The following is a 25,971-nucleotide window of genomic DNA, read 5'->3' on the forward strand; positions in this document are numbered from 1 at the left end:
GATGTATGTAACTATAAGAATGGCTGAAATTCAGAAAAGTGGTGCATCTAAGGATAGGATATAAGGAAGTCACTGAGACAGATTCCCGTATACTTTTCTGAGAATACTCAATCTGTGTGATGCAATCTTCAAAGTAATGTTTATTCTATATAGGTTTTGTCCATTGTACATGTGTCTATTTATAAGTAAAGGTGTCAGTAGGTTAAGGTTTAATTATCTGAGGAATTCTACATAATAAAGGGTCAAAGGCAAAAATGGATAGGATCTCCAAAAAAGGCTAAACATTTCCACATGAATGTACTTGGAAACCGCATCTTTGAACAATTATAACTTATCACAAATCATAAGTTCTAACACAAAGAGAGAGAATGCAGAAAATTCACAGCATCATTAAGAAAAAAAACACATGAAGTGATAACAGAAACGTGTTAGTGTGTGTCTGATGCTCTTCTTTATTTGAATGAGCTTCTTTGCAAATAACATTACTCTGGGAGAAACTCATCCTCACAGCAGACAATCAAACTGAAACAAGGCGACTTGGGATTAATCAACAACAATCACCCTCTATCCATTTTGACTGCCCCCCCCCTCTCTGGATTCCAAAGGAGATTCATTTATGACGAAACAGGCTTTTCTGATTACAGAAGGGTTTGGGTTGATTGCTTGTGTGTGTCGTGTGCGTGCGTGTGTCTTGGGAGCACGGGGGCCATGCTCGGTATCGGCCAGTCACACAGCTGGAGCAGTCATCACAACATCTGCCACTCAAAAGCAAACATAACGTTGACCACCTCCAGGCTGCGGGCGATTTCTTCCAGGATGCAGTGCTGCTGCCACAGCTGGTTTAGCTTCCTGTAACGCTCTGGGCAAAGGTGCAACGGATTACCCCGTCTAAAACACAGAGAAACAAATGCATTCAAGGGTTTCTCAAACCCAGTATTTCACTGGTATGACAAAAAAAAAAATGTAGTCATACTTTGTAGCTGTGTAAACCACTTCTTTTTGTCATAAAAAAAAAGACGTCATAGTTAAGCAAATCTGAAAGTGCATGAAGTTAGTATTAAAGGTTAAAGCTGCCAAAGTGTTGGGCTTGAACTGCACGTTGCTCATCAGGGGCTACTGTGAGAATGTTTTCTGTGCTATCAATGTGCGATCAAGTTGATCAGCACATAATTATGAATTTAAGATCTGCAACAAAGCTCAAATAAATGCATTTTTGTAGCGGTTTTAGCTTCAACATTCAAGCCTACAAGCGACACCAAAGTTTCAATTACATTAGCCACAGCATTGCTGTATATTGCCCCTACAAGCAACATCATCCATCTACCTGTTCATAGATGGCACAAGCTGTAAAAATTGCCTGACAAAGCCAAACAGCTGACCTTGAGTACATCCTCCAGTCTGTATTATATAGTAGAGTTTTTTAAGTCTAAAAATACAGAAGTAATACTACAAATAAACTGAATAGGTTCTTACCCAAGATGAGGATCAGTCTCCCCATAATCATCCAAGTACGGAGCGGGATACGTGCTCCCTCGAGTCCGACTGGCCATCAGCACAATTTCACACTCTCTTATCCTGTTAACATTAAACAAAAAGTGATTCAGTTAAAAAAAAAAAGGAAACCCAAAAGACAAACTAATTCTGGACCTGAAATACAATTCTACTAATGTGAAATGTGCAGTGTGACTGATTAACCTGAGGAACATCCCCACTCCTGCTCCACAGGTCGCAGCATGGGCAGTGCAAGCCCCCACGTCCTCTCGTTCCAGCTGACTGAGACAACAGGAGCTCTGAGAGCACAGCATAGCCCCACAAAAGAGACATAAAGTCGGATGCTTCCTCTCATCATCGGTGGATTTTGGACACCTGAGGACATGATGCAGACGAGTGAGAGAGGATGCACAGAAGAGAACTAGAAGATATCAAATGAGAGGACTCCTTACTTACTTGAAATGGCTGGCTTGATTGAGGAGAGTACTGTAATCTTCGGGAAGTTCAATCAATCGATTCCTTTTCCTGGGGTATCTGTTGAAAGAGTGAGTTTATTGGCCAACTGTAGGGTTTCAATAAAACTAAAATCTATGTTGAAATAATAAAAGACCCAAAGTCTACCTGACTGTCTGGATTTTGCCTTTCAGGGCTTTGGTTACAACTGGGCTCCCACACCACCTAAGAAATAACAAAAAATAATAAGTTACAAAACTACTGGCCTCACTGGGAACTAGTGTAAGATGCAATAGTGTTCACCGACCTCTGAAGCAGTGGACTAACAGTTTCTCTGTGATCATGGAAAAGCTGGAACACATTGGAGGGTAGTGCCAGGTAACTGCATAGTGCCTCCATCTGTTCTTGAGAATCAACTGCAAAAGACATAAAATGTCAGCATGAATGCACAAATCTTGCTCTTCTGAATTCAAAAATGCAGTAACATTTTAACACTACTACAGTGAAACCTACCAGAAATGCTAAAAAGCTCCTCTGGAGGAGGTACTCCTGTAAGGCAATTGAAAAAGAGAGCAGCACAACGCAAGAATGGTGCAATTCCTGTCTTCACTCTTTCTACTAAAGAGCTGCCAGAAACATCTGGAAGGAGCCTGATGAGAAAACCACAAAATAAGCTGTCAAATATCTGAGAATTCACCATGAAAAAGGCCCTGAATAAACATGAAACCTGGAAAAATATTTGCTGAAACTAAGTATTTGTTCCCATTATAAACAGGTAATAGCCATTCTTGTCAAATTGTGAGTTAAAAATATTTATCCAACTCTGACGGTCTTACTGCCCAATACATCAAAACCTCTTGACACCTGCCACAAATGCATTTTTGTGACTAATAGCAGACATTTAAATTATAAATTAGCAATAAGAAGAGAAATCTGTTTAAATCTCAATACATCCTACTGTCATTTGCAACATAAAGTTTTTTCTTCTTTTGATGTCCATTAGAGATGGCGATAAAAAATATGTATGGAAAAATACAATTTTGCTCATGTGCTTTAAGCAGGTGATTGAAAAACACTCACCTTCCTGTGTGTTGTGACACTGCAGAGTACAACTCTGCTGCTGCTCTCTCCTCCTCCGTTTCCTGTCCATCCCCTGCTGCAGGGACATCTGCACAAGCAAACCCATTATTTAATCATCATAATCACTCTTATTATCTGTTACTACTGGCTAGCTCCCTAAATGGCAGCTAATGGTGACGTTATTAGATCACATTATATGGTGGAAGGGGGATTTTTTGTGGGAGGGGGGGGTCTGTGATTTTGTACCTGCAGAAGACAAGAGGATCTGCAGCACATGCGCCATGGTCACCAGATGCAAGATATGCAGGTGATTGTATGCAGAGCTGACAGCAGATGGCTGTAAGTCTACAGTCTCCTCTTGATACAGTGAGGGTATCGATAACACCAACCCAACCTGACAAAACATACACGCGTTATAAAACCATCACACACTTCTGTCTTAAAGACATAATCTCTTCAAATTTAGTAAAAATTTGGGGGGTAGTCTATAGTTTTTCAATCAACAGAAAATAAAATCTCCACCATCATGTTTCCTCTTTACAGTCTTACATCTTCTGGAGTTCATGTTCATTTTCAATTAGAATCTGTATTTATTGCACTTAAAATAATACATTTATTCTATTAATCTAATGTATTAGCATGAAGCATTTGCTCACACTAATATGTAAGAGCAGTTTCTTTCAGAGACACCTACCAGAAGATGGAACAAGTCCACCTCAAGAAGAGAAGGTGTGTTCTTTCTGCTCATGACTGGTAACAAGACTGAGAAGAGAGAAAAGGCAGTTAAACTACACAGTCACAAGTCTAACCAGTATAAAAATGGCAAAGCCTGAAGTTTCTCTGATGACCACATACCTCCCAACATATCAGTGAAGTGCCTTTGGATGACCGCCTGAGAGCTCTTAAGTCCCTGCGTTGCTGAAAACTGAACAATGGCCTTCATACCTGCAAGCTAAAAGAGAAGCATTTCACACAACTTTCACAGAAACCCCCTAAACTAAAAGAACTACATCATTTGTTCACTACTGAGTACCTGTCTGTTCTGTAAGGACCCAAATAGCGGCTTGCCCTCCTGCTCCAGTATGTTTTCTGTGAACATATGCAATTTTAAGACTTGCGCACATGAATACATGCAAAGGAAAGGAGTGACAAAAGCCAAGAGATGCAGTACCTATGGCCTGAATAGTGAAGGCACATGTGTTCCAGGCCATAATGGAAACACGGGGGCACAGCTCATTGGGCGCAGTCTTCAGTCCAACCCTGTGGACTGTGGTGGCGCACACAACCAGCATCTCTGTAATGCTGTCTGAGAACTTTCTCCTAGAAACAACAAACAGCACAAAATTTAGATTGTGTGTCATGAGAAAAGAAAATAACAAGAAGCACACCTTTTTAAACTTACTTTAAGTGCAAAGTGCAGGTTTCTGTTATTTGTACTGTTCAAACCCATTTTAATATACTTGACATAATTTGTATGGATACAGTTTTACATGTGTAGCATTCCTGTCATTATTTTGCAAATTCATTTAAATGTTTATTAATAAATACTAAGTTAAATATTATAGTTATTTATATTCATGCTATTATAACCTATTAATGTAATTTACATTAAAAAGTCATAATAAAATAACATGTTATATTCCCTATACACCTGTGTGTTGTGAATGCAGTATAAAAACAGCTTTAAATAGCTCTACGTAGCATTATTATCACTTTGACCCTCATATCAATCTATTCACTTTCAAGGACAGGCCAAAGGTCATATATCATATTGGTGAATAGAAGCCAAATTTTAATGGATTTTTAACAGCTTTATAAGAATTGATTCAAACTTTTTGAGCTACGTGTTTACAGACAGAAAGAGCGACGCACTTGCATGCACACAAAAGCTACCAAAAGCAAAACCTCCTTGGCGGATGTAATAAAGGCAAAGAGAGTTGCACTCACGATTCTTGCACTCCATAGCTCAGAATAGATCTAAAGTCTGGCTGGCCCTCGCCAAACAGCCCAGTGCTACCATTACTACTACTGCCTTCTGTGTTACGGTCTGCAAGAAAGAGAACAAGAGAGAACAATCATCGGTTTCACTGTGTGGTGTGTTATTAGAGGTTCACGAATAACAAGAAAAATGTATGCAAGCAGAGACTACTCTGTAGTGGCTTCTAGTAAAATCCAGAATGTGTGCAAATTAAAACACCTTCTGCAGCTGTTTTCCTGAAAGCATTCAACTCCTCACCAAATAAACCCAATTTTTTCCTATTACTCTGGTTCACATCGACACACTAAGAGCATATCAACATCTTACTCACATGTGAATATGGCAGGTGTTAACATCGAAATGTGGATCAGCTTTACATGTGTGACACTACAAACCAGTATAGTGTGCGATAACTGTATTCTGGATTCTATTCTTACCATTATCCTGAGCGATTGACTGGAGTCCTTTAATCCTAGCAGAGAGGATCTGGATCCAACGAGGCAGCGTCAAATGCTCTCCAATGATCGCTGCGTTTTCACTACATACAGAAAACAAACATGCAAATGACTTCTTTACATTTGCACAGATAATCAAAACACTGCAGACTGGCTGGGAGTAAGAGGATGGGCTTACTAGTCAAATGTGAGTGGTTCTAATGGGATCAGAGGTACCACAGTATTGCACAGAGACTTGCACAAGGGGCACAAGTACTCTCCATTCTCCAGATCAATGATCAATTCAGCATGCAGCCGGTTCCTAGTTGTATTTTGGACTGCCTCGTAGTATCTGGGGAGAAAAAAAAAAAAAGAAAGAAAAAAGGAAATGACACCTGTACGTAAGTAACACCGAACTTTAGTTAAGAGGCAAAATTAGTCAAATTTGTTCCCCAGTGACTTACTTTTGCCAACACGTGGCATGCATGACATGTCCACAGCTGCCAGTGTGGGTCCCCACATTCAGATCCGGAGGCATAAAGAGGGGATATGATGTTCCCGGCCCTTTAAGTCATAACCACAAGACACATATAAGTTAAATCTGAATCTCACAAAGTAAAATGGTATGATCAGTGAATGGAGCCTGACCATCTGCTCTGCTGCTTGGTATCTTTCCTCTGCACTGTGTCAGCACTGTAGACCTCTGGACACAAGCAGCGAGTCCCATTGCTGGAGCCTGAGCCATCACCTCCTGCTCCTCCTGGCAAAGAATGCAGGTCAGTACCTCCCTGTCAGCCGGAGTGGACCCTCGGTGAGGCCCAACAGCTATGCATAGCTCCCTCTGCTCTGTGGCATGGCTGGAGGGAGAAATAAAACAAACTACATTAGGTGAAAATAATTTCATTTAAACCTTCACTTTCAAGTCATTGAAATACAACTACAGGGTGTTATAGAAAGGCTGTACTCACTCCCCAGTAGACGCTACAGTTTCTCCCTGTGTTCCACTTTCAGGCATGTTTTCATACAGCATCTTATTTGACTCAATAAAGTTCTTTTGCATTGCTGACATCTGGGCCATTATCTTCTGTCGGTGGAGTTTAGCCGCCTCTGCCTTCCTTTTCCGCTCTGCTTTTTCTTTGTCCTGAGCACTCTGGATCAACAAAACCAGAAGTCAGAATGATTTATCTCAAATATATATTTTAAGTCATTTAAGTTTTAGTTTACCTCTTCTGGCTTGGCTGTTTCCATGCTCATGGACACTGTTGGACTGGAGTTCTCTCTAAGGCACTTGACAACCTCAAACATCTAGAAGAAAAACAGTGATATAAAATGGAAAACTAAGGATAAAGCATATGCATATGTCCTAGAACATGATAACTACTGATTTAACATTATTTAACAAAATCTTTAATGAATAGTAAGTGAATAGCCTACCTGTAGAACCCATTTAATCATGTCTTTTTGAGCTTCCAGAGAAGGCAAAGTCTTAATCTTGGACAACAAGAGGAACACTGACTTGCCACGTTCTGCACCCATTACTGAAAAAGAGGAACAGGGATTTTATTTCTCAAAAAGTAATTATACGATCTCAAAGAGACAACAAAGCTCATTTTTCCACTCACAACGAGCCTTTAGGCTGAAATCAAAGGTCACTTCCTCCGCAGTGACATTCTCAAGCTGCGACTTCTCTTCTAGCAATGCCTGGCCAATCAGGTGCAGCGCCTGTGTGATAAAGGAGTGAATTTTGCTTCTACATTTGTATTGAGAAATAGGGTAGATCTCGGGAGGGAAAAATCAGAATGTAATTTGTACCCTCTGGATCATGGCTTCCGTCCAGTGAGTTGGTCGGTCCTCTGCAGCTCTCTGCAGGACGTTTCTCAGGATGTGGACCATTATGTCACAGCAGAGGAGTTGCACTATATGAGAAAAGGCTGGACAAAAGGCTGGGGGCACCGGCGGACGAAGAGCTGAGCACAGACACAAGCGGGAGCAATGTTATTAGAGCCGATGAAATTACCAACCAATCTCCAGAAGATGATGACATTTGGTGACAGAGTGGAGTGTCAGTCACCTTTATCATTGCCCTCCTGAGCTCTCCTTTTCTTCTGAGACTCTTCTGCCTGAAAGAAGTGTAATATAACCAATTAACCAAATATAGTCAACAGAAACTGTCAATTTAATTGAAGGCGCTGGTGTACCTTGCTATGCTGGGATCTTGAGTAATGGTAGAAGAATGGGTTGAACTCTACTAGATGTTCTTTTTTCACTTCGTATAACCCATGTCCTGACACGCCTGGTTTTCTAAAAGCAAAAAGCGAACACAGAGATTATGCACTCGTGAAATTTACTATAAAGGCAAAACTCGATTTGTTTTTTGAGGGTTTACATACTTGAAAATGGCAACTTTGGTGATAACTGTCTCCAGGCCTGTTTCATGGCTTTCCTATAAAGGAAAAAATATCACATTTTATCCTCCTGACTAAACACCACAAAATTAATCATATAATTCAGAAATGAGGCTTTTTGAAGCATACGTTCTCTGGCAGGGCTTTGACCAGGCTACTATGAGCCATGGGCTCAATGCACAGCAGGTGGATAACCTCCCTCATTGTCACATCCTCTTTGGTCAAGTGACTGATCCCGGGGACATAGCGCTCACCTGGAGAGATAGCACTGTTCAGATACTTTTTTTTTTTTTTTTTTTACTGAATTACGAAATATCTCAATCTGATCAGGAGACTTTGACACTTTACCAATAATGACGATCAGCAGATAGAGCATCTCTTCTGTTAAACGGTTCCACTGCGTCAACTCGTCCTGTAAAAGAAGCTGCGTTTCATTAACACGTTTGGTGGCACAACGTTTTTTTACTGAATGATTATTCATGTGGAGCTTACCTGGTCTTTGCTTGAACAACTTCCATTAAAATAATCAAAGAGCTCAAATCTCAACAAGACCAACATGAGGAAGTGGTTGGGGTCCATTTTGGAAGCAGCTATCTGTAATAGACATGATGAGGGGCGTATGACATCATCACGCCATTTGCATTTAAAACATTAAAAACTGGCATTAAAGAAGTGTTAATGCCCGACTGACACCAACCTGAAGCATGACTATATCCTTATCGTACATCTCGTCCCTGCATTTTACATCCTGGTAGTAGTACACCTGTTTATGTGAAAGTATTTATTAGGTGGAGAAGAAAAACAACAGAAAATAAAAAAGCACTGTGCATCCAAAGGCTCTAGTGTACCTGGCTGACCAGCGAAAGCCCATTTCTCCGCCACATTTCAGCCGAGACCTGTGCAGCCAGCACCACGCAGCGCAGAGCATGCTCTGCCAGCTCTGTGAAATCATAGGTTGCCTGTAATGACAGAAAGACTTAGATCTCTAACACACATGAGGAGCAGCAGTACCTCACCTATCAGCTGTCACTAAGACTACAAATCCACACATTTTCTCTTGTCACTTACAGGATTATCCAGGCGCTCGATTGCGCCAGTTCCACACAGGAGTACATACAGGCCTATTAATCACAATGTACACATGAGTAAGTCCACAGCATACAAAAAAAATCACTGCAAGTCTTAAATACTACTTCTCCTACCAGCCAATAGTCTGGAGATGGGCAGATGTATGCTGACAGGCTCCCGTGAGACTTTATATGGACGGACATGGAGGATGTGTTTGCACATATAGTGATCAGTGGCGTCCCTGTGGAAGGGCTGGTTATTGCACTGCTTCAGAACTCTGTGGCACTCCTTAAATGCAAGCAGCAAAATCTCATCCTAAGAGGGTAGACAAAGGCAATAAGTGAGTACAGTGTTCGCTTTCCTCCACATAAACAGATTAAAAATTTAAAGATATCACCGTTATGCTTCAAGAAAAGAAACTGCATTCAAACTCACATCAGAGGAACACCAGTCCTGAAACATAGCAAGAATATGGCGGAGCTGGATCTGCAAAGTAAAGCCAGCTTCCCATTCTGGCTCCACAGCAATGTGCTGGCCAAGCTGTCGCTTCACCTCCTCCATACCCTAGTGTAGAAAGCAAAAGGTCAGGATTCATTAAATATCCAGTGTGTCTAGTTATCTTAAAGTGATGTAACGCTACCAATATTACATGATACATATTTAAAGACAGACATTGCATATATTTACAGAATGAAACAGTGTGAGGACCATTTGTACCTGCATGCATTTAAGAAGACCAAGAAAGACTCTGAACCCCTTCAAGAACTGCCCCCGAAGCTCTTCGGTCCATATTGAGGGTTTACTGATCAGAATATACCTGTGTGGCAAAGATTAGTAACATCTTACATAAAAGGCCATAAAAAGCAAGGAATAAAGAACAAGATGTTGCCTTCTTTAATCACCTGAGGTCGTGGAAGATGACTTGGACGCGTGAAAACTTGTCTGAGTTGTAGCCCAGGAAGACGAAGCGATTGTTATCATCTAGATGTTCGCGCAGCAATTCCATGACGGTATCAACTATCACCTTAATCACATTGCACTCTTCGATCAGCTGTCTGGCCTATTGGAAGAACACGAACGTAAAAGAAAGCATGGAATATAGGTTAAGGGTTACAACACATACTGTTCAATATTTCAATTACACACAGACACATGGCATATAACAGTTAAACCTCTATGACAAGATAGAGAAATGGAAAAAGTGCAGCTAAGGGCACATATCAAACTGGTTTCTCCAAATTAACAAGTGCACCAAATTCAAATGGCCTCCTCAGTCTCCAGATCTCAAATTTCGGGATGTGTTGGAACAGGAGATTCATACACAAGAACACAAGAAACCAGCGAGATCAGCAACTTTGTATTGATTTGCAACGACACTTGCCTCTGAGAGCACAAGTGGACCCAAACCGTGCCAGTAAAACATACTCAGGATGCATAAAAGACCCACCAAATTCTCTCAGTTTGGCATGTGAAACTCTCCACACAAAGAAGCTCTCAGTAGATTTACTGCCTTTATTTTTGTATGTTCACACCATTTACAACTCATGGGGCTCCTAACAAAAACTTGCCAGACTGCACCCTGTCAGTTCACATGAAAACTGATTGATGTTTGTATGAGTTGGTAGTGAGAACAGAGCTTACAGAAGTGCACCAGGAGACTAAATTGAAGGGGAGATCAGCCACATATAACTCAGAAAAAGACATCTGATTTAATGGCTAGAGTACGGACTACTGTGGTTACATCTGATAAGACCTAAATGCAATTTGTGCCTCTTAACCCATCTCCCTCTGCTTTCTCTCTTCCTCCCCTCACCCCGAACCATCACGGCAGATAGCTGCACCTCCCTGAGCCTGTTTCTACTGAAGGTTTCTACCTGTTGTAAGGGTGTTCCTTCTTCCTACTGTCACCAAGTGCGTACTCATAGGGAGTCGTCTGATTGTTTGGTTTCTCTGTAGCATTGCTGGGTCTTTACAGTACAATATAAAGCTGCTCGAGATGACTGTTGTTTGATTTGGCGCTATATAAATGAAACTGAATGAAAACAGATACTTAGGAACGACCTGCAGAGAGTCATTTTCAGCATATATCCTACACATATGGATGTTTGCCAGTGTTAATCCTTGAAATCATTGCTACCAAACAAAGGCTGGCCTGTTACTAAAGGTTCACTTATTTTTTCACTAAAAATGTGAACATTTAATTGGTGTGTTTAAAAAGGATGTGTACTGTATTTACATACAGTATCATATGACTTCTGGCATTGAAACAACACTCACTAGTGTGGGAACAGTGAAGATCTGAACAGACAGGGCTGTGATGGATATATTCCTTTCATGGTCATCATTGATGAAGTCCTTCTGCAGCTGCTTATAGTGCTGAAAAGACAATGATGAGGAACATATTAGGGAAATGGGGAAAAACATACCGAAAAGTTTACATTTTAAAATGTTTTATTTACCTTTGTAAACTCAATCGCAAAAAGCCTCTTGAATTCAGTATCCATTAGCATGCTGCAGAAAATCAGCTCGTGCACTATCTTGCGAGCTCCTGGAGGAAATAAGAAAAAAAATGTGTTCAACAGAACCACACTGAGGCTCAGGCTCAAGCTCTACACTACTGTCTACAAATTAAACCATACAGGCATTGTTGATGAATAACCTGTTTAATATTTTTTCTTTTTTTAATAAGAACACCTCCTAAAGTCCATTAATTAGTGTGGGCTTTATGGACTGGGCTGAGGTCTACTTACCTTTGAACATCCTGGCATCATGCAGCATGAGTCTGCTAATGAGGCAAGGTCGATCTCTGTCCACGTCTGGCTGTAGCGCCACCTGACAGAAGGCTTGCCTGAAACCCACTGTACAAGACAGATTACCAGTCATACAGCTGTACATGTACAACAGGCAGTTTTCATGTGTCAGCACAGGGTAAACACAGCTGTGTCTGATAACATGAATTATGGCCCTGTTCCACTTAAACTGATCAGGCCTCATGTGTTTTTCATGTGCGCCCACTGCACTGGCTGTGACACAGTAAACAGACTGTAATTAATTTATCTGTGACACTTGTGTGTTACCCTGCTATGACAAGCCAAAATGGCCGTGTTGAAAAAGACCTATTTAGACATCTGCAGGCAATCTTTGCAGAGCCTAGGACGTAATGTACGTGAGTGGTCTCCACTGTTGCCGGCATTTATGCTTGTGCTGGTACACTGCATGTTAATTACTGTGTAGTAATGTCCCAGTGTTTTATATACAGAGCCAGCAAATAGAAATAAATAAATAAAAATAAAATGCTGGGATTTTTTTTCCTCCTGGTCCCCGCTCTTTGTTGTGGTCAGTGTTCTAGTTTTTCCACTTCTTTGTACATTCGCTAACTCTGATCGTCCATTCTGATCATTTCAGCAGTCTAATTCCAGGAAGGTGGTTACATTTGTGAAACCTTATATATGATGCTATGATTATTATATCTTATACTATGACTATTTACCCTTAAACTGAGACAATGATTGCTATTCTTTCACTGATGAATTCAAAAAACGCAGCACAAAAGTAGCTGGAAATGCACAGGAGGAATCAACTGTGCTGAACAGGACAATCGCAACAGTTGCAGGTTCTTGGGAGGTGTACGTTAAGTTACAGCATAGATTTCCCAATGAGGCATAAATCAGGGGTCAGGTGTACATATTCTGACTGAAAAGACACATGTAAAAAGTTCACAACTGTAAAGCTAACAAGTTTATGTGATGTAGATTACCTGAGTAACCGATAATTTTCTGGAACCAGGAGCCGAGGTGCAGCGCAAAAGTTTGATGAGCCATTACTACTGAGTGAAGGATCTCCACACGCAGTGGCTGCTGGGAAATTTGCACTGAGTTTGCCTGCAAAACAACAGAGAAAACATTTATGAAATGCAAAACTGAAAAGCGATAACATGTTCCCAAGCTTAGCAGTGGGATTGTGTTTACCCTGATACGTTCTTGTGCTTGCTGGCAGGAGCTAAGGCTTCCTCTCTTTACTGCCCGCCGACCCTGCGTCCAACAGTTGACAATAATTACATCAATTATTGGCGTGCCTCCATTTAAATTCACTTCACAGTCATTTAAATTAAACCTTTCAGGTAAACAACCTAAAGAAATACCTCTTTATCAATGAGCGTTGTGTGTGTCTGTGCTTCAGCTAGATCACAGTTAACCGACCGCTGCAGGGTGTAGATCACATGGTCGTACGAGTGATGCTCATCGTTGTAGAGTACACAGTAATATGTATTGTCTTTAATCCTGTATGGGTGAAGAAATACTCTGTCAAACTTAAGCCGAGTCTTTGAAGTTCAGATTATATTTTGGAAACTTGACAGGTTGTACCGAGGCTGAAGTTCAGCTGACAGCTCAAAGTTCTCCTCCCACACCAAAAATTCTGTGACATAGTGCAGCAATATCCGCAACAGCTTCTCGGCACGTCCGTATAACTCCAGGTCCAGCACACAATCATCCTACCCAAAATGAAAAAACATAACGGAGGATTCAAAGATTCACATCTTAATTTAAACAATTAATAAGATTTGGCACATTGCAGAGATGTGTAACTATAGTAATTAAATAAAAATGCATCATTACAGGTCAACACTGACAGTGGCAGAGAACAAAAAAAAACAAACAATAACTTCACACAAACTAAAGTGAACATGACATGGAATAACCATTAGTAATTCCTCATTTCCTGTGTCTTACTGGGTATGGTCTAAATATTTGTCTTAATTAAAGCTAAGCAAGCAGCTGGCCTGGTAACATTAATATTAAATCCCCTGAGGACAAACATTTCACATAGCAGCACAGCATTTCCTCCAAATGTCCAATGTCTAATACGCTAACCAAACAAACGATACAGTGAGTTTATCTTGACGTTACATCACTGTGTGAGAACAAACACTAGAATCTACCGTAATCTAACCAACAAGAGATCTGGATGGAAAAGAACACAAGGTTTTCATGTTCAAAGCAGATGTGCTGCTATGGTAATGTGATTTGTTGAGCACAGGTTCAGATCTGATGTAAAGAACACAAAGCACCCAGCCAGATCGAGGCCAGGGATGTGTGTTTCTGCGAGGAGAAGCACCTGCTGTTTACGGAAGGAAAAAAAAAAAGCGCAGTGCTGTCAAACAGTATGTCTACTCAAAGGGCCTGAGCATGACGGTATCAGAGCTAAGCACAAATGCTGTGATCAGCAAAGAAAGGCCTGACAAACAACAGCTGCCAGCAAAATCAGCAGCCTTTTGTAGGAGACGCTGTGAACTGAATAAATCTCCAAACAGTTGTGAAGAATTAAAGGCTGCTCTTAACCACTGCTGTTTTCCACTAGTTTCAATTTAACATCTCTTAAATTTAGATTTTAGATGATTTTTCCAGTAACTTTTTTTTCTTTTTAATTTACACAGTCAAACCTACCACCAAGAGAGCAGCAACCAGCACTAAGATGGGAAAATAAGCATTCTGGGGTCACTGACACAGAATGGGACAAGTACACCCACCCCTCCTCCACTTCCTTCTTTCCGCTGTATTACGCAACTCACCGTTACCATGGCATTGGCTGCCCCTGGGTCATGTTTGGAGCAATAAGGGCCAATCTTCCAGGCTTCTACATCTCCACAATCACAGAACCCCCCGCCTGATGATGCATGCATCTGGAAAAAAAAGCACATCAATGATGAGTGCATATGATTAACGGACACATGCAACTGCAATTTCTTTAAACATGTCCTTTAGTTATGCAACACTGAGGTTCCAACATGTATGACAAAGATCAAAGATGATATCCTATAATTTAGAAAAGGTATAGATAGAAATAGGATTGCACACTGTGCACACTGTGCAGAGAGGTGAATCACTTAGAGTAGTTACTGACAATGACAAAGCATGGAAACAGTAGTAAGAAAAGGGGGGGGAGGAAAGTCCAGTTACAGATTAGAACTCCAAGGATGAGTGACTTCCATTCATTCAAAGGTTGGTACAGACACCGTCCGGAATCCATTAAAAATATAAACATTTATATTAACACCAACCTTGTAGCGATGGCTTTTGTGAACACTATCCTGGAAGCAGTCCATGCACAGGACACAAGTGGGATCTATCGCACAATCCCTGCAAGAAGTGGAAGACATTTATTTTTTTACTTGGCAGAAAAACAAAAGTCTAACACTAAAGAGTGCTACACTCTAGATCAGGTGTGTCAAACATAAGGCACAGGGGCCAAAATTGGCCAGGCAAACATGACAATCAGGCCCACAACTTCATTTTATAGCTTTTATTAATGATAATGATAATTCAGGGATTAAATGTGTAATTAAACTTCTTTATACTGATAGAAAGGGGGTCTTTATTTGGTCTGGTCCATTTCAGATCAAAGACAGTTCTATGTGCCCCAAAATGTAAAATGAGTTTGATATAAACTAAGCTGCTTGCCAAGTGTTCTCGCTTTTAGTCATTTACTTTGATATAAACATCTATAGTGCCTATTTTAATTCAGACCCCATAAAAATTGAATATTTTACTACAGCTTTCCTGTAGAAATGTATTTATTACAGGGATTTAGAAGATCTGTTCAGACCTGCAGGAGTAGACTGTTTCGCCCTCTTTAAACACACGCCCACAGAGGTGGGACGAGGTGCTGCCCTGCTTGAGCTTTTCCAAACCCTCTTGAGGATCCTCTCCAAAAAGGAAACACTCCAGAGGATGCAGGAGACGGCTCTGCATGAGCTCCTCCTCTTCCTGAGGGCTGGAGTCCTTTAGGCAGAAGATCTGAGGCACCTGCTCCTTCAGGTAGGAGAGCAGTGCTGCTCTGCTGTCTGCTGCCTCCTGCCATTCCTGTGAGACAAAAGAGAAGAGTTTTACATCCTTGCTTTCTACCTTCTAACACAAGTCTGCATGAACTCGCCATAGTAATGATGTGAAGATAAATGTTTCCTTTTAGTAATGCATTATGCCCAAAAAACCAAATCTTTCTTCTGAGGATCCTGACTTCTTCATCAAGGAAGAAGTGCACACCTTGTTAGGTGCTGATAAAAAAAAAGGTTAGATCTAGATTAATCCATATTTAGTAATTGATGACTAATTTTTTCACTCCTCGATTTGTAATGCAACCGTAGACTCTACAGGAGCCTGCAAATCTAAATAAACAGCATGGTATAAATAACCTTGTGCTGTGTGATTAATCTGTTCTTCTGCTTGGCCTTCAGCCTAATCATAAAGTAAACTGTATGCAAACAGGAGAACGCCACGAGGAGCCGTTCGAGTTGCGCATGAGATAAAACGGTTTGTTTAATTCACATGAAGGGCAGAATTATATTTTCCTTTGTCGACAGCAGTTGCATTATCATTTATAACCAAAGTAACAGCAGTGGCAGTGTTTGTCTCTGAAGACAAACTGAAGTGAACTAAACACAATTGTTCTTGACAGGAATTATTTACAGTGGTTTAACTAATCACTCCAGACTTCAGAAGGATGGAATCGACTGGAAATGTGCAAATTTCCATATCAGACAGATGACTTCATTTAAAATGAACGGACTAAAGTGAGATGTCAATTGGTCAGCTTTCTTAAACATTTTATATATGTGGAAAAATAGTCCCAAAGCTTTCTTCTTTTTACAGTTGACAGTGAAAGCAAATTCTAAAGTTTTCTTTTAACAAAGTCATTCAGCAGTCAGGGAGTGGAACCATTTAGGCATTTAAAATAAGCTTTATATTGAAATTTACATTAAATATACTGTTTCTACTTTTATTTGCATTGCTTTCCTGCTGTGTACTTCCAGTGATGTGATTGTTTGCCTACTACTTGTCAACTACACAAGAACAAACATTCATAGGGGACAGATTGATTTTTTTAACATACATACAAAGACTCAAGCTAAAAACTAAAAAACTAAATAAAAACACATATTAATAAAACAAATATAATATAATGATGAATATAATACCCTACACAATTATATTGCTCATTATGGTTACTGACTCACTATACCTTCCTACACTTTATTATTCTAAATTTATTTTGACACAAGGAAAAAAATTGATAAAGCATAGAATAATCTAAATTTATAGGCATAATTTCTCTCAATGTTTGGCAGATGATCCTTACAGAATCATTTCTGTCAATACATTATATGATACTCTGACAAAACTATTACAGTGGCCAGAAGAATGAATGTTATTGTTATATGGTTATAGAAAATCAGATGCCAAAAATATTTGCCAAAAAATGCCTTCCAGTATTTAAACTGCTGTAAAAGATTTGCTGGCCTTTAGTCTGTCAAACAAATCTCTCATGAATTATATGAAGTCATTCTGAGTCAGAAAGTATATTCCTGTCACAAGGTATAAACTGCAACGAGTTTTTGACAAATAACGTTTATTTATCTTCTATTCATCCAGGTAAAATTATAATTTAAATTAAAAATGTGTATTTCAAAGGAGATCTCTTTATACATATTTAGACATAGATATAGATAAGCCCTTCATAAATCCTGTTGACTACAGCCTATTTACCAACAGAAACAAGGATATGACATCACTTTTTGAGACGACACGGGTAATCTGGTGAGCTGTTCTTCAGTATGATTATTCAGTGGTACTGGTGCGTGCAGTGCTTTTGCAGTACTACACTCTCAATGTAGTTTCTCAGACTGCACAAGGCATCACATTGTTTTCATATTTGTTGGAGTTGATATAATAAGACTGGATAGACAACATTTCTGAAACAAATCCATGACCTCGCTGCTGCTGAGCCCAGTTTCTCTTTCACACTGACCGACATGGCCGATGTTAATGATAGACGTAATGCAGAAAGAGCCCGAGGTTTGAAGACAGCCAGGGCGTTGATGCTGCAAAGTGTATAAACTCATGGCAACTCATGGACAAAAGCGACTACCAAGATATCACAGGATGGAGCAGACGGAGGGAGACACATGCCGTGTTTTCTCTGTCGTTGATGTCTACTCAGCTAAGTCTATCGACAAACAATCACTGACGCAGGGCAATAAAAATATTGCACTTAACCACTGCAGGATTGACGGTAGTTGGGCAGCTAGCCTACAGCTAGCCGCAAGTGCTAGCTTGGGAAGTATGATAGCCTTTCACTGCGCGTTCAAATCGTATTGCTCAGAGGAATTAACACACTACACTTCACTGTTCTGTCCCAGCCTCTCGGTCACTACTGTCAGTTATAGTAGCCAACTCAAAAAAAATCATACCTTGCTGAGCTCTAGTCCGTCTAGGTTTTTCTCACTCTCCGCCATATTCCATTTGCCGTAAAGGAGGAGGTGTCGCTAGGAGACTGTTCTTACGACCAGAACCTTTCGCCGGTGCTGGTGCTGTATGAGCCCAGCCACTAGATGGCGCCGGTCGAGATTGTTCCGTACACAGCGGGGCTGGAGGTCAGAGTTGAACGTTTGACAGAAAGCTGAACATGGATTCCATATTTCACGAGAAAGTAAGTTAAAAATATATATCTCAAAGTATTCATGGCCACGCTGTTGGTCGTCTGTATTCGGGAATGCTCTGGACTCGTGACCGCAATTTGTTTACCAGGATTATGTAGCTGTTACGATATATGGGGTAATGTTTAGCAGTATTGTTGTCCAGACAGCTAAAATGCTAACTCACTTGCTAATATGAGATGTTGAAAAGTTTCCATTCAGCTTGTGGTATCAACGCAGAAGGCGTCTTTACTGCCGCAGTCGTGTTATTTTTCTCATTTTTAGCAAAAGGATGAACTTAATATAGCAATCTTTTGTTACAGAGGACCAATAAGACCAGTTGTGTATGTTGTTTACGTAGTTTAGCTAGCTCTGTGTTGGTTCTAATTACTGATGCGAGAACACATTTTGAAATCGATTATTTCACCTTCATAAAGCTACCAAAGTTGTTGCGGATCCCTTAAAATCATTCTGCCGGGTGAGTAACAAAGCCATTTAACAATACCGATTCTTAATTTGCAGCAAGAGGGCTCCCTTTGCGCCCAACACTGTCTTAACAACCTGCTACAAGGAGAGTATTTCACTCCTGTGGATCTATCCTCAATTGCTCAGCAGCTCGATGAAGAGGAGAGGATGAGGATGGCAGAGGGAGGTATGGCCAGCGAGGAGTACAGGACCTTCTTACAGGTGATTAGAGACAGAGCGTAAAATAAATACTTCAGCAGCATATCTATGGATGTTATGCACAATTACGTCATTTTTTCTTATTGTATTCTATGTTTATAGCAACCATCAGGAAACATGGACGACAGTGGGTTCTTTTCCATACAAGTGAGTTTAAAAAATTCACCCTTTATAAGATACTATTTCTTTTAATAAGTAAGTCTTTTCGTTTTTTTGTTTTGTTTTATGATTGTTTTTTGTTTTTTTGTAGGTAATTAGCAATGCTCTTCGAGTGTGGGGCTTGGAGCTAATCCTCTTCAACAGCCGCGAGTACCAGAGCCTGATGATAAATCCAATGTAAAGCTCTCAGTTAAGATTATATTATGTAACAGCAAATTTGTATGTACATTTTAAGTTGATTTTGACTTCAATGTTTCAGAAATGAAAAAGCCTTCATTTGCAACTACAAGGAGCACTGGTTCACTATACGCAAACTTGGACAACAGGTACGAGGTACATGTTTTCATGAATGATATTAATGCAGCTTCCTTTACTAAAGTTTTTCATTCTGTTTTCATTCCAGTGGTTTAACTTGAATTCCCTTTTGACTGGACCAGAATTGATATCAGACACCTATCTAGCCCTTTTCCTTGCACAGTTACAACAAGAAGGTATTGAAAAAACTGACTTTCGTTCACTTGTTTAGATGTTGCACTGCAGAAAAGATTACAGCAGTTTGTTTGTGCAGGGTATTCCATATTTGTGATCCGAGGAAACCTTCCCGAGTGCGAAGCAGAGCAGATTCTTGGAATCATGAGGGTCCAGCAGCAGCAGCGGCCCAGACTGATTGGAGAGGAGGAGGCCCAGACTAGTTCAGGGTATGTATGTGTAGCCTGTGTGATATGGAGGACCCAGGAGATGCTCATCAAGGAGTCACATACATTTTATTTTGTACTGCTTAAAAGAAACTTGTGACTTACCTTTGACAACTGATTTTGTTGTTCTCTAACAGCAGCAGGTCAGTTGCTCTGGGCCAATCAGAGATGGGCTTTGTTGTGGAGGATGAAGTTGTGGATGAAGATGAAGAACTGAAGAGAGCTTTAGCACTCAGTAGACAGGACATAGATGTGGAAGATGAAGAAGCTGATCTTCGCAGGGCCATACAGCTCAGTATGCAAGGTACAGTACAGGTCATCTAAAAGTTTAAAAAATGTTGTATTGTTGTAATTGTAGTTTACAAGAAAAGAGACTACAAAATAGCACTGTAAAGTAAAATTTCTGTAGTGATAGTTAATTTTTATTTATAAAAAAAATTCTGGTTAGCACTAACATTGCTTTAAGTAATATGCATGCTTTTACAGTATGGATATATATTTTTCCATATTACAGGAGCAGTTATGTGCAACAAGTCTTCAGAGTGTGAAGTGGGAAATGTAAAATCAGGGAGCCAAGCAGCAGGAAGTGCTGCAAGAGAACAGAGAGAAGGCCAGAATGAGACACTTACAGCTGAGGAACTGAGGAAGAGAAGACAAGCCTACTTCGATCGGTAGGTTTAACTAAAACACTCCTGCAATGACAACTGCATATCGCACCTTCTTTTTAAAGTATACAGCGAAAGTAATGCATGGATTTTGATATAAGTCCACTGTGTTTACTGTTTAGGCAGCAGCAACAAACTCAGACAAACATTCCTCAACCAAAAGATACACAACCAACTGGAAGCTCAGGTCAGCAAATCTTTTTTTTAATGTAAACATAATACATACTGTGTGATTTATTTAATATTCTACTCAATTTAATGGAATCTAGTAACCCAAGCCCACTTGCTTTTACTAGGTTCAGTAAACGCTGGCTGTGAAGGGGACCAACAACCAAAGCCCAGCCAGTGAAGTTGTGAAAGGTTTGCCTATATTGTTTACCAGCTGCCTGGATTGGCAACCCGGTACAGGGTTAGCTTTTCTCCCTCCTCTAACCTTTTGCACATGCGGACCTGAGGACAGTCAGAAGGCTTACCCCTGGTTAGTTCACTGACTATAAAGGCTATAAAGAAGAGGCAGCACTTAATCCGGCTCAGTGAAGTACTGAGATGGGGAAAAGATTGACGAGACTCATGATGCAGTTAATCCAAGTTTGCGATTGCCTTTTTAACCATGGCGCCTTCTCTTTCTATTGTATACAGTTTTGTATTCTTTTTTTTGGCTTTTTTTTTGGCTTTGTCTGTTTTTTGTTTGTTTGTTTGTTGGGTGAAAGACAAGCTACCCCTGAATATCACAGGAAGGGTGTGTTTTGTTATTTTGTGGTGATGACATGCTGACACAGGCATTCTATGAAAGCCATATGAGACCAATGCTTTGGACCATAGATAAAAGCTTTTAAAGCTCTTTTCACATATGGGATATATAATGTTGCTGGCTTCATCAGTATGTTAAAAACGATGCTGTTGTGTCATTCAGAGAAAGATCACTTTTACATTAATGTTTCTCACTGCTTCATTCAGACATGACCACAACAGAGACACAGAGAAACGCAGTATGCACATGACATTTGGCATATTGTCAGCACTGACTCTAGTGAAGTGTCATCATATCCTTGAATATATGTTCTTCAGTTACAGAGCAGGATCTGTGTATGTGTGTCCTCCACATTGCTGCAAGATGTGAGAGCTGCCCCCAACCCTTGCAGACAGGCTTGAGAGAAATCACACTTCTAGATTGGGAGTAGCAAAAATGCTTAAATCTTATTGCAGACATACATCCTATTGCTCTTTATGGTGTTCTTTAGTTAACTGAGCAAACTTGAAAGATTAAAGAGAGGCACACACGGCTATATTCTCGTGCATGTGCCTTTCTGTTAATGCGACTGCGTGCTGAAAGCTACACATAAATCATACTAAAGCTGACCTATTAAGTTTGCCATTGCAGCTCATACAGAAACGTGACCAGGGTGCTCAATCAGACATGGAGTCTGAATTAGATGTCATCAGATTAATTGAAAAGAAGAGGTGTTCTAAAAAGGGGGCCAATGACAGTGAGTCCTGCTTTTATAGTAGACTTGTGTGTGTAGAACAAAATGTGATAATGTGGAAAAAAGAAACGTGCACATTACCAGAATAAAAGATCCTTCTTAAAACTTTTACTAGCATTAACATCTGTGGGTTATTTATTCTTTACATCATCAACCTCAATACATGACAGTCTACAGGTGGTCTCCCCAGGCATTTAGAGAGCTGCATATTTTGGATGTCGTGGCTTTATTACTTATAAGTATGCATGTAGGCATAATGAAACGTATGATTAGGCAAGGCTTACAGACACAATTTAAGGGTGTCTTGTCCTTTTTGATCAGATTGATGAAAAAAAATTGTGTAGGACTTTTTGCTGAATTTAAATTGCTTATCACTGATGCATTGTTTTTTCTTATTTTTGTCCAGAATAAGTGGGGAACAAAGAAGCATCATGTAAACATGAGTAGTTCCAGCAGTGTATGATCACACAAGCCAAAATTCTGGCATTTCCAGACTTGTTTTGGTTTCTTTTCTTTTTTTTTTTTTTGGTCTTTGGGGGGTTGGGGGGTTGGGGGGGGGGCACACGTTAGAAAATCAAAGATTCATTGGTTTCATTTATTTGCTGATTATGACCTTGAAAATGGAAAAAAAAAAACAAATGTGTCACATCACCTACCCTTTGACGAAGTGGTTGATTTGACTTATTCTCACTTATTTTTCTCTACAGGACCGTAATGTCCTGAAAGTGAGAATCTGTCCTCGTGACTACACCAAACTACAGCATTAAAACACTTTACATTCATTCAGAACATTGAACTGACCATTCAGCGCAAATGTGTCTTGATGCCTTCACTAACATGTTGGATGTCATGCAAAGTTTGGCTTATTGTGCTGGATGATTTTTAAGAAGATTCCAAGATTTTGTTGCTGTTCTGTTTCCTTTGGATCTGCTATTTTTTTTTTCTATTTAAAATGCACTTGTGAAAAATTAGAAAATGTTGGTAGTTGGGGGGTTTTTTATTATTATTTTATTCACTGTGTTCTTAAATTCATTATTTTTGTTATACTTCATGTTAGAACAGCACATTCTTTTGTTTAATATATTGGTTCTCGTTCCAGGATTAAAGTGAAATTCACTCCCAATGCTTCTCGTGTCTCATTTACTTATCGATTGATTCTTATGGATTCACCTCTGAATACGTTTTTTGTGGTTAATGTGTAACATGTAGAGCACACTTGCACTTTGTTCCCCCCAAAAAATACAGAGAAATTTCAGGCACAATCTGGGCCAAGCTGAAAGGTACGTGGTGTTATTTTGTTAAACTTAAATACAAAATTTCAGAGCGTTTTCTAAGTATAATGCAGAAATAAGTATTCAGTTGGTGTAATCTTATATTTTTTGTAGATTTAGTGATTGTGCTGCTGTACAGTGGTGCTTTTTGTTTTTAATTTCTCGTTTCTGGGTGTGCACGCAAAACTTTCTAGGTTCTAATTTTGATGTTAAACAAAATGAAGATGGCCTGTTTTTTCTTTGTGGCCCTCCTGTGCTTTCTGACTCCTATCCACCAAGCTGGACCTAACAGTGCCACCATCTCAGATCTCTCCTTCAAAAATATGGACTTTGCCATGAACCTTTACAGAAAGATATCCAGTTACCATGACAAGAACATCTTTTTTTCCCCCCTGAGTATCTCTACCAGTTTTGCGGCTCTTCTAATGGCTTCTGATGGTGTCACACACAAGGAGATCCTGAAGGTACTAAACCTGGAGGCGCTGGAGAGGGCTGACCAGCCGGATCTTATCCCTAAACTGTTTCAACTCCTTCACGAGAACGTCACGCAAAATGGATCGCTGAAATTTGATCATAGCATGGCCTTGTTTATCCAACCCCAATTTATCATAGAGAGGGAGTTTGAAACCAAAATCAATAAGTTTTTTAATGCAGATATCAAAACTGTTGACTTTGCGGACACAACAGAGAGTATCAGAGTAATTAATGAGTACATTAGGGACAAGACTGAAGGCAAGATTACAGAGATGATTTCAGCCTTGGACGAACAGACCAAACTCCTGTTAATGAATGCAATTTTCTTTCAAGGTAAATTAAATCTTTTTTGCACACTTTAGATATTGGGTTTATGGGTTTATGTGCTATTAATTATACTAATATTCATGTCTGCACCTATGAACTGTTTTGTTTATAACTAAACGTACAATATTACCTCCTCCACAGGAGCCTGGAAGATGCCTTTCAACTCCAATTTCACTCGAAATGGACCCTTCTACATCGATAATTATAATATTGTGCAGGTGCCTATGATGTTTAAAGAAGACAAGTACTACACTGCAGAAGATGTTTCTCTGAGAGCCAAAGTGCTGAAACTGCCATACCAAGAGGGTGTTTCCATGCTTATCCTGCTCCCCAACCCAGACATGGACTACACTATGGTGGATGATGAGATTACTGCAGAGAGGTTTCAGAGCTGGATCGCAAAACTGAGAAAAATGTATGTGAGGAAAAATGCCTCGCTTTAACCAAGAGTCTGCATATTTTGTTGTTTAGCTGTAAAAAGCAACGGTTAACAAAAGTGTAAATGACCATAAAACAATGCCTGCAGCAGCAGATGAGCCAGTCTATTCAACATGTCAACTCATGTCTTGTTTGCAGGAAACTGGAAGTCAAGATGCCCAAATTCAACATGGAGCAGTCGTATTCCCTCCATAATCTTCTACCGCATATGGGCATGACCAGTGTCTTTAGTAATTTGTCCAATTTGACAAAGCTCAGTGAGGACAAAGGGCTCAAGCTGTCAGAGGTTAGTTGTCACTTTCACTGTCATGTAGCAACATATGTGCCTGTTCGCCAAATAGTGCAGCAAAACACTTTTAACCTTGCTGTGAAATTGTAGGTGCTTCACAAGGCCATGATTGACGTGGATGAGACAGGAACAACTGCAGCAGCTGCCACAACAATGGGTATCATTCCATACTCCCTGCCGAGGACCTTCACTATAAACAGACCCTTCTTCTTCTTCATATACCATGAAAACACAAACTGCCTGCTGTTCATGGGGAGGGTGATTGACCCCACCAACAAATAGTTTTGCCACTGTAATGTGTTCATTCTTAAGTGGCTTCTACATGACTAATTTGGTGGATGTTTTAATCCCAGACAGTTTAAAGCTTTTTTTTTCTGTTCTGTTCCTACAACATACTTCACCAATAATAATAAAAACTTCACCTGCATCACAAACTTGGATCTTTTAAATGTACGTACATCTCCAAATTATGACAACCAGCATAAATGTAATCACTTAATCGACAAATTAAACAAAACATCAGTACCACGTTCTAATAATGCACATCTTATCAGGTTATTAAACTGATGCTACCGGCTGACTATAATAATTGTAAAGAAACAGTTTTCTTTTGCCTTAAAGATTTTGCTTACAGTAATTTTAAAAAGAGGAACTCTAGTCAAATTTATTTAATTTACCTGATCACACACACACACACACACACCACCTACTCTACAAGTCTCAGTTTGCATGTTAAACAATGTTCATGACAGTACAATCAAACAGCATGGCTAAAGTTTTCAAAGTTGCATCTAAGAAAACCAGACAGATGAGACCAAAGTGCACAATGCACAACGCCATGTTTTGTGAAAACCAAACACAACATATCATACCAAAGGACTTTTGGCATTTTGTGGTCATTGAGTCATAGGTGAACTCTTTGTATACAAGTGAGTCAAATGATCAAATTTCATTGTGTAATGAAACAGAACATCGCAGGTTTGGGCAAAGCTACAACAGACTGGCTGAAGAAGGAAAGAATCAAGATGTTGACTCAGTGATCCAGTCAAAGTCCAGACCTCAACCCGACTGAAATGCTGTGGCAGGACGTTAAGAGAGCTGTGCATA

The 25,971-nt window shown here is 39.9% G+C and overlaps 3 protein-coding genes across 4 annotated transcripts; 2 read left to right on the forward strand and 1 right to left on the reverse strand.

Moving 5' to 3' along the window:
• Positions 1-259: 259 nt before the first annotated feature.
• Positions 260-18,274, reverse strand: ubr1 (ubiquitin protein ligase E3 component n-recognin 1). Its single transcript, XM_005476997.3, has 47 exons — positions 18,154-18,274; positions 15,513-15,769; positions 14,968-15,046; positions 14,479-14,589; positions 13,274-13,401; positions 13,051-13,189; positions 12,878-12,940; positions 12,667-12,790; positions 11,660-11,767; positions 11,369-11,457; positions 11,187-11,285; positions 9,812-9,969; positions 9,627-9,726; positions 9,345-9,473; positions 9,044-9,224; positions 8,910-8,962; positions 8,690-8,800; positions 8,539-8,604; positions 8,334-8,435; positions 8,190-8,253; positions 7,971-8,095; positions 7,827-7,879; positions 7,635-7,737; positions 7,508-7,556; positions 7,249-7,403; positions 7,059-7,158; positions 6,871-6,974; positions 6,661-6,741; positions 6,405-6,586; positions 6,085-6,293; positions 5,901-6,000; positions 5,636-5,788; positions 5,440-5,540; positions 4,972-5,071; positions 4,196-4,344; positions 4,058-4,113; positions 3,880-3,976; positions 3,719-3,786; positions 3,271-3,418; positions 3,025-3,112; positions 2,458-2,594; positions 2,252-2,360; positions 2,113-2,169; positions 1,948-2,025; positions 1,696-1,866; positions 1,474-1,575; positions 260-888 (listed from the first exon to the last, which is right to left on the reverse strand). The coding sequence occupies exons 1-47, from the start codon at positions 18,196-18,198 to the stop codon at positions 747-749; spliced, it is 5,223 nt and encodes a 1,740-aa protein (XP_005477054.1). The 5' UTR covers positions 18,199-18,274; the 3' UTR covers positions 260-746.
• Positions 18,256-22,536, forward strand: atxn3 (ataxin 3). 2 transcript variants are annotated; one of them, XM_005476995.4, is made up of 11 exons: positions 18,256-18,392; positions 18,901-19,065; positions 19,165-19,209; positions 19,313-19,398; positions 19,481-19,547; positions 19,625-19,712; positions 19,790-19,919; positions 20,054-20,220; positions 20,431-20,587; positions 20,704-20,768; positions 20,878-22,536. In XM_005476995.4, exons 1-11 carry the CDS (start codon positions 18,369-18,371, stop codon positions 20,928-20,930), a joined length of 1,047 nt encoding a protein of 348 aa, XP_005477052.1. In that variant the 5' UTR covers positions 18,256-18,368; the 3' UTR covers positions 20,931-22,536. The 2 variants fall into 2 exon arrangements, with proteins under 2 accessions (XP_005477052.1, XP_005477053.1); XM_005476996.4 differs by having other exon boundaries at positions 20,057-20,220.
• A 700-nt stretch (positions 22,537-23,236) lies between these two features.
• serpina10b (serpin peptidase inhibitor, clade A (alpha-1 antiproteinase, antitrypsin), member 10b) lies at positions 23,237-25,304 on the forward strand. The gene is made up of 5 exons (XM_003453107.4): positions 23,237-23,345; positions 23,531-24,143; positions 24,279-24,552; positions 24,714-24,861; positions 24,955-25,304. Exons 2-5 carry the CDS (start codon positions 23,543-23,545, stop codon positions 25,144-25,146), a joined length of 1,215 nt encoding a protein of 404 aa, XP_003453155.1. The 5' UTR covers positions 23,237-23,345; positions 23,531-23,542; the 3' UTR covers positions 25,147-25,304.
• The last annotated feature ends 667 nt before the right edge of the window (positions 25,305-25,971 follow it).

This window comes from Oreochromis niloticus, linkage group LG19 (genome assembly GCF_001858045.2).
Source record: "Oreochromis niloticus isolate F11D_XX linkage group LG19, O_niloticus_UMD_NMBU, whole genome shotgun sequence".
Taxonomy (NCBI): Eukaryota; Metazoa; Chordata; class Actinopteri; order Cichliformes; family Cichlidae; genus Oreochromis; species Oreochromis niloticus.

Coding starts and splice junctions, on each gene's coding strand:
- ubr1 (XM_005476997.3), bottom strand. CDS start 18,198: ATGGCGGAGAGTGAGAAAAACCTAGACGGACTAGAGCTCAGCAAG. Junction 13,190..13,273: donor TCAGCTGAACTTCAGCCTCG/GTACAACCTGTC, acceptor TCACCCATACAG/GATTAAAGACAATACATATT. Junction 1,867..1,947: donor AATCAAGCCAGCCATTTCAA/GTAAGTAAGGAG, acceptor TCATGTCCTCAG/GTGTCCAAAATCCACCGATG.
- atxn3 (XM_005476995.4), top strand. CDS start 18,369: ATGGATTCCATATTTCACGAGAAA. Junction 19,548..19,624: donor TACGCAAACTTGGACAACAG/GTACGAGGTACA, acceptor TTTTCATTCCAG/TGGTTTAACTTGAATTCCCT. Junction 19,713..19,789: donor TGCACAGTTACAACAAGAAG/GTATTGAAAAAA, acceptor TTGTTTGTGCAG/GGTATTCCATATTTGTGATC.
- serpina10b (XM_003453107.4), top strand. CDS start 23,543: ATGTTAAACAAAATGAAGATGGCCTGTTTTTTCTTTGTGGCCCTCCTG. Junction 24,144..24,278: donor GAATGCAATTTTCTTTCAAG/GTAAATTAAATC, acceptor CCTCCTCCACAG/GAGCCTGGAAGATGCCTTTC. Junction 24,553..24,713: donor ATCGCAAAACTGAGAAAAAT/GTATGTGAGGAA, acceptor TCTTGTTTGCAG/GAAACTGGAAGTCAAGATGC.